This window comes from Notechis scutatus, chromosome 4, assembly GCF_049901735.1.
Source record: "Notechis scutatus isolate UNSWTSFEM ecotype Mainland chromosome 4, rNotScu1.2, whole genome shotgun sequence".
Taxonomy (NCBI): Eukaryota; Metazoa; Chordata; class Lepidosauria; order Squamata; family Elapidae; genus Notechis; species Notechis scutatus.
The window spans coordinates 87482786-87498029 of NC_142012.1; the positions used below are offsets into that span (position 1 = coordinate 87482786).

Consider the following 15244-nt stretch of genomic DNA (forward strand, 5'->3'; position numbering starts at 1 on the left):
TTACAACTTCTGGAGGCAAGTTGTTCCACTGATTAATTGTTCTAACTATCAGGAAATTTCTCCTTAGTTCTAAGTTGCTTCTGTCCTTGATTAGTTTTCACCCATTGCTCCTTGTCCTGCCCTCAAGTGCTTTGGAAAATAAATTGACTCCCTCTTCTTTGTGGCAGCCCCTGAAATATCGGAACACTGCTTTCATGTCCTTCTTTTCATCAGACTAGACAACTGTTCTTCATATGTTTTTAGCCTCCAGTCCTCTAATCAACTTAGTTGCTCTTCTCTGCACTCTTTCTAGAGTCTCAACATCTTTTTTACATTGTGGCGACCAAAACTGGGTGCGGTATTCCCAGTGTGGTCTTACCAAGGGCATTATAAAGTGGTATTAACACTTCACTTGATCTTGATTCTATCCCTCTGTTTATGCAGCCTAGGACTGCGTTGGTTTTTTTTGGCAGCTGCTGCACACAGCTGGCTCATATTTAAATGATTGTCCACCAGGACACCGAGATCCCAATCACAGTTACTACAATTGAGCAAGTTACCATATATACTCTACCTGTGCAAAATGTTTTACTGAAGGCCAAGTATACTAGGTCCACATCATTCTTGACTTTCACTCTCCATTTTTCATGGGCTGCAGTGCAGCGAAAGAGCAGGAAAGTCCCACTATGCAAGCAGACTCTCATATATTTATGCAATCACGTCCGATAGTTCTGCCAAGAACAAGACTTCAATTTGTAGACACACAATGCTGCTGGTGGTGCAGTATGAAGCATGAGATATTAGTGAATCATTTTCCAGCTCTGCATTTTGTAATTAAAATGAGAATAGTGATTATACTGCAGTCATTTGATGTCCTAGTTGGATATCTCATTCTGCTTCCCAAAGATAGTGAATGGCTGGACTTGCCATTTTTTTCTGCTACACTGACAGCATTTCTGGCAAGAAAAGATAGAAATGACATTCTTACAAGAAATATATTTAAAAGAAGACTGGTGGTGTCCTGAAAAAAAAATGAAACAAACTTTGTTTAAAATCTTATATATCAATAATATCTCACTCCCTGTTTTTAAAAAGATGTATCAACCAGAAACATAAAAAATAGCATAGATATTTTGAAATAATGGAAAATTAAGATGTATGTGTAGCATTTTACAGCCAAGAAAAAAATGGAATTTGAAATCATTCTTGCTGATGAATTACCTAATGTGATATAAGGGGCGGGGGTGCATTTACTGGTGAAAAACCCTAAAAAGCTTTTCTCAGGGGGGAAATGTTTTCTTTATTAAACTGTTCTTCTAGGATAGGAGATATATTAATGCAAATGCGCATTATAGGGATATATTTATTAAAATATGCACAATATTTTGGAATGAGAAATCTCAAGGATGGTGTCCCTCTGATTCTTTTATTAATTCGAAATAAATATTGTTAGGCTTCTTTCTCCTGAATGCCTCATAACTCCTCTGAGTTAGATAAGCCATTACTGATGAGAGTTTGATACATGCACAAAAGAAGCTAGGAAAGGGTATTAACAAACCTCAGAAAGTTACTGTTTTGCAGAATTATTTTTCTTCATTAGAAGTTATTCATGTTTTGAAATATTTTTTAATTAAAAATATCTCTGTGTCAGTCCTGATTCCTGGGGACAAGTCCATGAAGCTTTCTTGGCAATAATTAAATAAGTGTTTTGTTCTTGCATTCTTCTTCTGGCTGAAACAGAATGGCTGAACCAAAGGTATCCAGCTCTGTATCTAAGGGAGGTTTAGAACTCATAGTCTACCTCAGTGTCTTTAAACATTACACCAAACTGGCTCTTTTCATATTCTAGGACTGTAAATAAAAAGATATTACATTGAGGATAGGCTATCAAAAGCCAATAATATAACACTGAAGAGCATTCAACATTGTATGCCAAATTCCTCAAAATATGAAGATTCTGTTCAATTGATAAGCTGTTACCACAGAATTCCAGTAACTTCTGAGTTTCAAATACAAACGCTCTTCATCCTACGGTTGTCCATGTTCAAATTTCTTTAACATCTAACACCTGCACATTTTACCTAAAAGGCTTGAAACCGGCTTTTCTCTTCAGCTGGGATGCCTGATTTCTCCCTGTTTCTTGTTTGGATAACATCCTAATCTATTATCAGACTGTTGCTTTTTCACTTGGTAAAAAAAAAAAAAATGCATGCTGAGTACAAGCACTTGTTCCTTCTACAGCTTACTTTTTTTTTCATTCTGTCACAAAAAATATTCTCTCTCAGTGACTATAATCACTCTATGCTCCTGGAATATGAAACTTGGAATCAGTACTGTTGTCTTTGTCAGATGCTGGTGACACAATTCTTACTGTATTGAAAAACAGACTGAACTCTAAGCAAATATATACCATGGATATTGCTTCTTCCAGTATATGGGAGGCACAAGAGACAGCTCAAGCAGTGTTAGGAGGAGGTAGATTTTATATTTTATAGAACAGAGAAGTGAGCATGTTCCCATTACTGCTTCCAACTGAAGACCATTCAGTTTCTAAAACAGAGGGGTATGGATAAAAAATCTTCATTCTCCTGTCTCCACAGCTAGAACAATCACAGTAAAGCTACCAATGCTTAATTTAAGGCTACTGCATTTAATACCCTTTCCTCACGTTTTGGGACACAATGTACAAAATGTATTTTAAAAAGAGGGAACTTGGGGAAAAGATACAAAACAATATGTGTAAGGCAAAAAGCAAAACCCAAAACAAGTCTTACAGCACCATTTTCAACTAACAAATTTTATTAAAAGGCATTAAAATTCTGTTTCTTTTTTAAATAAAATTTGTTAGTCAGAAAACATACTATCAAAATTGTTCTGTTCTTTTGTATCCTAGACTAATATGGCTCTCATCCTAAAATATGTGCAAATGTATCGTATTTTCACAGGGCCACTAGAAGTCAACACATAGTTAATTAGCTGAAAACACCCAAGCATATATAACACACTTAAAAAATCATTAGATATTTTCTATGGACACACTGAGGCACATACACAAATATATAGTGTGTGTGAGATGGGTGATATAGAAATGTGATGACTGAAATAAATAAATACATATCTACATACATACTTTGTCTAGTATGCAGTTACGAGCGAATAAAGAAATTTACTGGTTTCAAAAACAGATAAATGAATAAATTTATGCATAATTTAATACTATTTATAGTAAAGGGGGGGGGACACAAATAATCACCACAATTCAAAAGAGCATCACAAACTACCCACATGCAAAATTAAGGTATGCAATGTGTATTAAACAAATATGTGTAGGGGATGCAAGGAAATTTTTTATTTTTCTTATATGTATCCATGTATTCATAACTATGTTTTTTACTTATACCTATTATCTTGTAGGCAATTGACAAAAATAAACAAATAAATAAATAAAATAACCACAAGTTATTTCTCCATTTGCCCTGCAGGAATAATACTCATCATCATCACCATCATTGTTATCATCCTCCTTGTATCTCATTAAAGTACGGTCTACTAAAAATTCAGAATCAAGACTATCTTCTAACTGTCTTGATGATACGGAAATCCAGAATTTGTTGTTGTTGCTATTGCTCAGTTTTGCTTTAGTTCTTATCTTCCTTTGTTTGGAGAAATGCACTCCCAAACCAGTGGTGGGATTCAAAAAAATTTATTACCAGTTCTATGGGCGTGGCTTGGTGGGTATGGCGTGGCATGGCGGGTGTTATGTTTGAGGCATGGGTATAATGAACGGAGACCAGACTGTCAACCTTGAACTTCAGCTCTTTATTCACAAGCATAACAGAGACAAAAAACCCCGGCTAGCAGTCACTCTTTTATAGCGTAAGCTGCTATCCGGATAACCAATGGATATTGTTATAGCGTTTGAATCTTGGCGCGGCCCGCCAACAGCCAGTCAGATTGCTCGGAATGAACCAATCGTAACTTGCCATTATATGGGCCAATAGGACGTGCAGGATTACGATCCTGCTAGGCAAATGAATCTTTATTAATATATTTCTTTAGTTCACAACAGCGGGCATGGCTTGGTGGGCGTGGCAGGGGAAGGTTACTGTAAAATCTCCATTCCCTCCTGACTCCTGGGGGAAGATTACTGCAAAATCCCATTCCCTCCCCACTCCACTAACCCGTTCTCCTGTGCAGGGCAACAAAAGAAGACCCAGCCAATCATCTGGGACTCAGAAGGCAGATAATAGATGGGGGCAGGGCCAGTCAGAGGTGGTATTTCGCTGAACTACTCAAAATTTCTGCTACCGGTTCTCGAGAACTGGTCAGAACCTGCTGAATACCAACTCCATCCCAAACTCATTACTATCATCTCTGTGATCATATTAAGAGCAATTGTGTTATTTTCGCTGATGATGTAAAGCTGTTCAATACCACAGACAATACTGCTACCCTTCAAAAAGATCTTGACTATGTATCAGAATGGTCAAACAAATGGCAACTTCAAATCTCAACAAATAAATGTTCTGTCTTACATATTGGCAAAAAAAATCAGAAAATAAAATACAGGCTGAATAGTCAAGACCTTGTTGATGATCCAAGCTCTGTAAAGGACCTTGGAATACTCACCTCTAATGATCTAAGTGCTAGAGCCCATTGTAACTACATAGCCAAAAAAGCATTAAGAGTTGTTAACCTAATCCTACGTAGCTTTTTCTCTGGTAATATCACACTACTAACTAGAGCATACAAAACAATATTCAAATACAGCTCGTCAGTCTGGAACCCACATTACGTATCTGATATTAGCACAGTTGAGAAAGTCCAGAAATATTTCACAAGAAGAGTTCTCCACTCTTCTACTCATTGTAGAATACCTTATGCCACCAGACTTGAAATTCTAGACCTAGAAAACCTAGAACTATGCCGCCTTCGGTCCGATCTAAGTATAGCATATAAAATCATACATTGCAATGACTTACCTGTCAATGAATACTTCAGCTTCAACCATAACAACACAAGAGCACACAATAGATACAAACTCAAGGTTAACTGCACCAAACTTGACTTCAGGAAATACGACTTCAGCAACAGAGTGGTCAATGTCTGGAATACTCTACCTGACTCTGTGGTTTCTTCCCCAAAAACTTTAACCTTAGACTGTCTACTATTGGCCTCACCCCTTTCCTAAGAGGTCTGTAGGGGGCGTGCATAAGTGCACCAACGTGCCTACCGTCCCTGTCCTATTGTTTCTTTTATTTTTCTTATATGTACCCATTTCATGTATTCATAACTATGTATATACTTATACCTATTATCTTGTAAGCAATTGACAAATCAAATAAATAAATAAATAAATAAAATAAATCTTAAATGTACTAATCTGAATTAGGAAAAAGGAGCAAAAATAAGCCTCCCTTGAGGTCCACAGTTTGGGCATTCTTTTGGTACAATTATTGGTGCAGGAGAAAGGAAAATGGAGTACTATTATGAACACTCTGGTTAATTTCACTTATGCATGAACAGCATATTTCACAAGGCTCTAAGGCAGGGCAGTTCAAATGAATACAGGTTTATTGTACACTAACTCTTTCTACAAGAATATGAATTGCTAATGGTCAAAGCAAATTGGCAGTAGATCAGAGTGAATGAGATTCAAGGAGAGCTGGATCTAGATCTCTTGTGGACATGAAGGGATTCAAATCTGATGACGCACTTGACCCCTCCTCCAGGCTCAGCCTGGGCTTGTCTCCTACAGCCTACCTGGTAATTAGAAAACAAGATAAGGGCAACAGGCCCCAGCAAATCCAGCTGATGTCTCCTGGTCCACTTGCCTGTGGACTTCCTTGCTAAAGTCTCAAGGTATAACTAACCACTGCCCTGAAACTTCCCCAAATGGACTTGGGGGAGAGGAGTCAGAAGCAGTTTCAGCCTCAGTACTGGGACCAATAAATCATTGGCTATGGAGGCAGCATTTTCTTTCCAGCTGAGCTTGAGAAAAAAGTATTTTAACCTGGCTGTGTATGTTGCCTAGAAATTTCCTGGCTGGAATGGGATTGACTCAAGTGCACAACTTGGCAAGATTTACTCTATAAAAGTTTGCATTTATAAAACCATCTCAACGGTTACACTGCATCATTCTCTGAGAGAAATTTCCACATGACAATTCTCATAGCCAAATTAAAAAAAATAAATTTTCAGAATTTGATACATCTCATAGGGTCATTTGCAATCACTGCTCCAAAAGGCCGACCCACCCAAGTTTCTAAGTTTAGGTTTGGTTTAATTTTTTTGAAAGTTGCCAAAAAAGCAAACATATTTTTATCTTAGAGATTTAATAGCAGATACATAGATATGGGAAGAGAATCTGCTCAGGACCATGAAACTGTAGTGAAGAGGGTTGCCACTGTGGCTTATTTAATTTGATCTCATGAAAAAAATGTTATGCTATAAGGGACTAATTTAAAAAATTGGAAATAAAATAACTGCATAATGAATATACCCCTCATTCAAGCATTGCAGAGCCATCCAATTTCCTATTTCCCATGCTGTTGCAAATACCCCAAAGTAGGGGTGGGTATGACTATGGCAACTTTATGACCTGTAGACTTCAATTCCCAGAATTCCTGAGCAGTCATGAGCCAAGCTGTCTCAGAAATTCTGGGAATTGAAGTCAACAGGTTGTAAAATTGCTATAATTGCCCACCCCTGCAGAAAGGTAGGTGACTTGGTCATGGTCTCATGACATTAAATCTAGTTCATCTTCAAATGCTTCTCTACTAATTATTTTTCATATATATTTCCTTTCCAGATACCTTTATCTATGAATATGTCTACATTTCTTGCATATGATCAGCCTACAATAAGTTACTGTGGTGTACATCATGAACTTCTTGGTCATAAGTCCTATGACTCAAATGCACAGGAAGAAGCAATGGAGACACCATTAGAGACTGACCTGGATCTGAGCACAATCACAAGAGCAGCACGAAATCAGTGATCACTCTCAGCTGACTTATGTGGTCAGAAAGATAACCCAGAATCATCACCGTTTGTTTTTTTAAATTTGTCATGAAGAATCAAATCAGTATTTCTCCAGGGATGGATTGAAAACTCCCCATTCTGTTTAAAAAGTTACCATTCAAATACAGATTGTTTCAAGTCTACGATTTGTAATTAGCTAAGTTGTGCAGTCTTTTTTTGACTTAAAAATGAAGTATGATCCTTAAAATAAATCTTTATCTCATCCTACCTATCTGTAAAAAGGAAAAAAAAATCTGTACAGAGCTGATGTATTTTTTCATATTGTAAAGTTTCAATATACCGAAATGTACTGGAATGTACAGGACCATGCTTTATTTTATTTTACAATTTTCAGTTTCTAAAATTTTAAATTAACAAAGCTTGTGTTATGTTCAGAGTTTCTCAGATTTGTAGAAACTGGTTTGTTCTGCATTTACACCCTCAAAACAAAAGCACCCTAAAATTTCTGCACTGTGCAAATTAGGCACAGACTCTTATCATACAACACAATTCTTTCAACATGTTTTGGAAATAATCTATTAACCAAATTAGAGTTGGATTATTCAAACTCTTGTAGACATGGTCTTTGGGTGGGGAAGGAAAGGGGAAGGGAGCTACTAAAAGAAAAATATTTTTTTAACAGTTCTCCAAATTAACTCTTGCCTTGAATTACAAATTGCTTTCTCAAGCAATGAAATGTAATGATAAAGAGGGATGTTTTAACAACACTTTTCTGAATGAACGGCTCATTCTTTTATTCTTTCATAACACCAATAAAATAATGGAATGGACTAAAGAAAGAGAAGAAAAACACCGTTGAAGACAATAACAGTAACCATAGCATAGTTTCATTAACTGGAAAAAACAAAAAACATTTTCAAAGGTTGATCTGGATATAGTTTTCTTCAGTCACATTATAAAGCAAAGTGACAGACACAACAGAAAATGACATGACAATCAGGCATTATGATTAAACATGTGGTAATAACATATATTGTCTGCAGGTATGTTTTAGGGTTATTTCAGCATTGCCTAAAATAGGCATAGGCCAATAGGCACATGTCCAAGGTTTTCCAAAAGAAGGAATGAAGGATGGAGGGAGGGAAGGAAGATTTCAATATATAGTATGTGAAAAACAGATTTCTAAGAGATGAACTCCAAAGAATCTGACACACGTGCCTTGCACAAGAAGGATAAAGTGTAGAAATTAGTCACACATTTCAGGTTTGTTTACATTTACAGTGACATGCTCATTATCTGAAAGGCAAGGAAGCCATTTTCTAAGTGTTCCATGATGCAAATGGATCATAATTTATTTTTACACAAATATCCCAAAATATCATTTCCAGGATCATTCTAAAGCTCACCGAACTGGGGCGCCTCTGTGGCGCAATGGTTAGAGTGCAGAACTGCAAACTACTTCTGCAGCCAGCTGCCTAGAGTTTGGCAGATCAAATCCCACCAGGCTCAAGGTTGACTCAGCCTTCCATCCTTCCGAGGTGGCTAAAATGAGGACCCAAATTGTTGAGGGCAATATGCTGACTCTGTAAACCGCTTAGAGAGGGCTATAAAGCACTATAAAGCGGTATATAAGTCTAAGTGCTATTGCTGTAAGACAGGAACACGTTCATTTAGATCTGCAAAGTATGAGCATTAAATGGGGAGGGTCGTTTTAATTTGAGGTTTCAGGTTTATGCATGTAATCCCTGAATCATTTAATTAACTTTAAATAATTTTATCATATATTGTTTTACATTCAAGTCCTCCAGTAAGCTAATGTGTACAGGAGACTCTCTCAATTAAGGTCCGTTTTGTTGTTGTTGTTGTTATTATTATTATTATTATTACAACTATTCCACCTCCATTTTTGGTCAAAGCTGAGAGTAAAGTCAAAGAATATCCTCTCTATGTCTATTTATTACTACTTTAAGAGGAAAGTAATATAGGGAGTCTTCAACTTATCACCATTTGTTTAACAGCCATTCAAATTTATGTCAGCACTGGAAAATGTGACTTAAAACTGGTCCTGGCACTTACATCCATTGCAGCATCTCTGTAATCACAAGATCAAAATTTGGGCATGTGACAACTGGCATGTTTTTATAATGGTTGCAGTGTCCTGAGGTCACATGATCACCATTTACAATCTTCCCAGCGGTCTTCTGACAAATCAGTGAGGGAAGCCAGAGTGACTTAACAATCACAATTCACTTAATGATTGCAGTGATTTGATGGCTCCTGCGAAAAAGGTCATAAAAATGGGCATGACTTAATAACCGCATTACTTAGCGGCAAACGTTCTGGTCCCAATTGTGGTCATAAATCAAAGTTTATCTATACTGAATTTCACTCCTATATTCATGAATTTGTGTGCAGAATTAAAATATTCTATGTGGGAATAATGAATACATTGAAAATTAGTAGCTGTAAACACCAATGAATGGGTTTTTTTAAAAAAAATCATATTTGCAGAGCAGATCAAATTGGAGAGGTATAAAATTGTCTACCAAAAAAAATTGTTCATCAATTCCAGTGGATCGCACACACAATTTGATGAGTTGCAAGTGATTTAAAAAGCTTTAAAATTATTAATAATACTGTTTATTGAAACACTTATTATAGCACCATCACTTTACATCATAAAACAGATGTATCTTATGGTGACCTTATTAAGGAAAAAAGATTCAAGGATTCTTGGGTTTTCCAAATTAGAGGAACCAAATTTCATATAATAGTAGCAAACCTTTTTTTATAAAGAAAGATAAACTTAACCTCAAATCTATTTTTCTCAATATTTCTTCCAAGTATTTTACAATGACTTCATCAATAAAATTAAGAAACATGCATTCAATCCTTTGTATAACGCAACTCTTATTGGGGAAAGGGGGGAATCTTCAGAATATTGTTAAAAGAATTGCAAGCCTACAAAATGTCAAAAGAGAATACATTGTATTATTTATTTAACATCCTAGATTTTTGTAACATATTTTGCATAAATTATTTGCTATTCAAAATACTTTATTTGTCATTTTTAAGACTCATTCTAACTTCATCTCTTCAGTTTCCAATTTCTCCAGGCATTGTCACATACAATTCTTGGAATTCTTTCTCGTCACTACTAGAAATTGGGGGCACAGTTCCTATCAACTAATGTCAGGAAGCTTAGGAAAACAGGGAGGTATTTCCTAGGAGAGGTATGGAAGATTGTTAAAAACAAAGAAGCCAACGGCTAAGAAAAAGAAACTCTCCTCACTTTTCATCATTGAGAACTCCAGGAGAAAATCTATGTGATCACCAAGAATCAACAACTTGATGGCCTGTAATCAATCACAAGGAGAATGTTGTTCCACATAAAATCATGGCTATGTGGAGAAGGGTGGTTTTCAACATCCATCCAACAGTGGAAGGAGAAGAAACTGGACAGCCATTTGTCCTGAATGTTATAAAGTCTTCTGCTTGAGCAGGGGGTTGTATAGAAGACCTCCAAGTTTCCTTCCTATTTCTGTCTATAAGTATATAATTTATATCAACTTTTTTGGCCGTAGTGTGTAGATATCATTACTTATATTGAACACACCAAAGACTGGAGATGTGTTTCAGTAGAACATGGGTTTCAGTGATAAAAAAAAAAAGCCAATGCATCACAATTGTACTTAGAAAAACAGACTCCTGAATCTATCTGGTGTTTGATCAAATAAAATGTGTGGCTTGCATGTAAGAAGCAACAATGAAGAGCAGGTGGTTATTGCCCTTTCAGCTCAGGTTTGCTCTCATGTTTGTTTGTTTTTTCATTTTCAACCTAACAGGCAAAAAGGGAGACTGGGCATCTACTGAATACTTATGATGCTTTTCATTTGCAATGTAACATCTGCTTTCATTGAATGATGCGCCACAGGCACAGAAATAGAAGCACAGATCACTGCACTCCATTCCACTATTTTTTTGCAAAACATAGAATAGACTTTATCACAAAAATTAAAATGAGGGCATTTTGGCTAGAGAAAATGCATAAACCATATATCAGCAAACCTTTAATAACTTTTTGATGCATGGAAAGCACCTGCCCTTTCCAGGAAAGGAAAAATGCAGGAATAGGAAGAAAGGGGTAAAATACTTATAATAATGCTTAATGCTTCATTCATCAAACATATTCCTTTAATTACATTTGTTTTTCCAAGTCATTATAAGTTGGCTATATAAAATTTTCAAAAACTGTAGAGTAATGTTTTTCAAGCTGGGCAACTTTGGATTGCTTAAGGCTTGAAGATTTCAATTCCCAGAATTTCCAAACCAGCAGTTGCCCAAAACACTGGTGTAAAGACAAGATTATTTTATTGCTCAAAACCAAGGAGGAAAAATTTGACCTCTTTTTCAAGCTGTATTTATATGGAATATGCATTAAGAAAGAGTGTAAACAATAAATATATATATATAATTGAATTTATTTACATGTAAAACATACTTATTTTTATTACACAATTTTCCATATAGGGTGGGATAGCTAATACCCTAAGACAGCGTTTGACAACTTTAGCAATTTTAACAACAATAGCAACAAGTTGAAGTCCCCAAATCTTAAAGTTGCCAAGTTTGAGAAACACTGCTGTAGAAGTCAGAATTAAAATTCAAAACTATCTGGATAAATTGGATAAATGGGCAGAAAGTAATAGATTGAAATTTAGCAGCCAAGAGCAAAGTTCTTTACTTAGAACAAAATAATACACAAGAATAGGATGGGTGTACTTCAACTGTATTTTTTTAAAGAACTGGAAATAGTGATAAATGGCAAACTGAATAGGAACCACAAAGAAGGACATCATTGCAAAGAAAGAAATGGCAAATTTAGGCTGTGTCATCAGAAATACAGATTCTAAGTCAGAGGAAGTACAGGTAGTCCTCAACTTACAACTGAGCCCAAAATTTCTGTTGCTAAGCAAGATAGTTGTTAAGTGAATTTTGCCCCATTTAAAGACATTTCTAGCCAAGATTGTTAAATGAATCACCGCAGTTGTTAAGTTAGTAATATGGTTGTTAAGTGAATCCCCATTGACTTTGCTTGTCAGAAGGTCTCATTCACATTTTTATTTTTCTTTGTATTTTATACATTGTTAAAACAATAAAAGTCATGAGGAAAAAAAAGAAGTTTGCAAAAGGTGATCACATGACCACAGGACACTGCAACTGTCATAAATATGGGTCAGTTGCCAAGTGGTTGAATTTTTTTCACATGACCATGGAGATATTGCAATGGTTATAATGGTTAAAAATAGTTGTGTCATGTCCCTGTTGGAATCTGATTCTGAGGGGGAGGTTGAGCAGCTGACAGGAGTGGGAGTGTGGCTGGGGAAGGGCACAGTCTGGCTGGGTATTCAGAGGAAGACCCAGACCCACTCCCTCTTCATCCTAGGGCACACAGGGAGGAACGGAGAAGGGAGCAACATGAGTTACAGGGGTTAAGGGGTAGAAAAGGGCCCTGATTCCCTTCATTAGCTGCAGCTGGGAAAACAGTATTTAAAAAGGGCTTTTGCGCACAGCATCTTGCTGGAAGCAAAGCGTGAATTATCTTTGTTTGTCAAGTCTTATCTGGGTTCTGGCATCTTCCCAACTGTGTATTTTGTTATCTTTTGAAGTCTGCAATTCTTTATCCTGCCCTGTCTCATTAATTGCTGCAGCGTGGTTTGGTTTTTATTTATAGTTTATACGTACTTTTAGTTTGGACTGAATTTCTTCCCTTTAAAAACTGTCCTTGGTAGAGCTTTTTCTCCAGCTGATGATAACGGGACATTGGGGGCCAAGTTGGAAGTATTAAAGGGACTTTACCTACTTTTGTGACTTTGTTGTTTTTGTGCCACACCCCTTTGGGTCATCACAAGTCATAAGTCACCTTTTTTGTGCCCTTGTAACTTTCAATGGTCATTAAATAAATGGTTATAAGTTGAGGACCACCTGTAACTATATTTTAATGCTGTTCTGCTTTAGACAGAGCTTACCTCAAGCCAATAATGGGCCTAGTTCTGGGTACCATATTTTAACAAGGTTTCAGAGACACTGAAACAGTGTCAGAAGACAAGCACTATGAAGAAAGACGGAAGCATTCGATATATTTAGCCTTAAAACTGTGAACTGAGCAGAAATACAGCTGCCCATTATATGAAAAGTTCCACAGCTCATTCTCTTTTATTTTACAATGCAGGGTGCATAAAAATGAAGTTAATTTGCAGGATAACAGATTCTGACTAAATGACAGAAAAGCTTCCAGTGGGCTTTTTAGTATTTTTAGTATTTTTTTTAAAAAATACTACAACAAGAAGAAATAAAGCAATACAAGAATAACAAAAAGTGTGTTTTATATTTATGTATGAGTTTCTAAGATACCCTCTTCATTCAGCCCTAAAACCTCTTGAAAAGTATCACAGATACACATATACAGTAACTCAATATACAGTAACTTTCCTTGTGAAAGAAATGAATAAAAACATACATTTGAAAATGTGTCTGCATGGGATTACAGGAAGCAATAAAAATCTCATTGAGGAGGATCTCAACTACAATAATCTCATCCTTTCTTCATCGAGAAGAGCAGGTAAGAGTAGGTAACTCTTCAAGGCTTTCCTCTGTGCTCCAAATTCAGGGAATAAAAAAAAAAACTTTTGCAATAATATGAATTTCTTTTCTTTTCGCTCATTCACAATTCCTTTCCTTCATTTTAAAAGCGGAACATGGATGAATAGTCTACCTGATCTGAAGGAAGTATCAGAAGTACAGAGTGGAGCTGTTCTTCTGAAACTTATGGAAGTAGTCCAGCATTTTATAATACCTCCTATTAGAAATGAATCCATGTGGGAATGAATGCATTTGGGTCACTTAATTGCATGCCAGGGTTTCATAACTTCAGCAACTTAACCTCTGAAGTTCAAATCTCAGTATGTGGCTGAGAGTTGAGAATCCTAAAGCTGCCGAAGCTGAGAAAGTAAGTTGCAAATGAACGCCATACCTGAGAAAAGTTTTGTAGCTAGGAAATGAATACCATAATCACCCTTGTGGGTGAAGACTTTTAGGCCACAGTGAAATTTAGGGCTCAAGATATAACAAATCGGGGGTAGAAACAAGTGAAATGAAAGACCATTGTTATTAAGCTTATTCCAACATAAGGTCACTTCCAGGCAAGTCAGAAAAGAACAGGATATTTTGGGGTCAGGATTTTTCAAGTACAAAATAATTGGCACACTTCCACCTATGAAACCACTAATATTGGATGGAGATGGAGATGGAGATGGGGGGAGAGAGAATGTCAGATCTGTGTATCTGCCATTCTTCAATGGAAGAAGAAGGGGGGGTTGGTACAAGTAATCCTTTTTTATGTAATCTGAATATCTTAAGTCTTGTACTGAATCTGTATAACTTACACATGATATACAGCTGGAGGACTGGAGCCAGATGTCTAGAAACTTGTTACCTCTTGGAGAGATAGCAAGAGGAGAAGGGGCCATAAAAATTCCAGCTCCAAAAGAAACTTCCTGTGAATTTTTTCTCAACTATGTTCTCAGAAAAATGTAGGGGGGGGGGGAATTAACATGTTGCTTCTTGGTACTGACAAAATCCACATGAAAACAACGGGAGGGGTTCTAACTCCCTTTATCTATGCTGCATGCCTGGAGGCATATTAGACCCTGCTTTGACTAGTACCTGGATAACTTCCTTCTCACAATAAATTCCTTTTGAAATACTCAGATTTCAGAAGTTCATTCTTATTGTTTGAAAGGGAGAGAGTCTGGGCCTTACAGAGGGGGGAGGAAGGAGGGAGGGAGGGAGAGAGAGAGAGAGATTTTTGTAATCTTTGTTATTGTTATATACGCACAATATATTTTCTAGTCCATCTCTGCTTGTATATTTCCCATATGTTAATTCCTTGGCCACAGTAATCAATTTGCTGCAAATTGCCACACCTTAATATTTATAAATAGAATTGATTATCAAGAGAAAACACAAGAACAAAGAAAACTTCCTTTTTTTCTTAGATCAAAGGAACTGATATAGTCTTAAAGTTGCCTATTTTTGTTTTGTTGTGGTTCTTCTGTTATTAAATTCCTCCCACACACTATTGCTAAACTTGAATGCTGCATAATATAGAAAAATTAGGTCAATACATATATACTTTTTCTTCTGCCTAATTACAGGCATTTGCTTTAATTAGATTTCATAACAAATAGTTAATCTTGATGAATTCTACTGTCTTAATGTT

General features: G+C 36.3%; 2 protein-coding genes across 2 annotated transcripts in view; one reads left to right on the forward strand and one right to left on the reverse strand.

Moving 5' to 3' along the window:
- The window catches only part of LRRTM3 (leucine rich repeat transmembrane neuronal 3), a 113908-nt gene extending 104159 nt beyond the window's left edge, over positions 1 to 9749 (forward strand). Inside the window, exon 3 of the mRNA XM_087964050.1 lies at positions 6791 to 9749. Coding sequence (XP_087820176.1) covers positions 6791 to 6979 — 189 coding nt within the window. The 3' untranslated portion in view covers positions 6980 to 9749. The remainder of the gene's footprint in view (positions 1 to 6790) is intronic.
- Positions 1 to 15244, reverse strand: part of CTNNA3 (catenin alpha 3) — a 767102-nt gene that overhangs the window by 519509 nt on the left and 232349 nt on the right. The gene's annotated exons all lie outside the window — the stretch shown is intronic.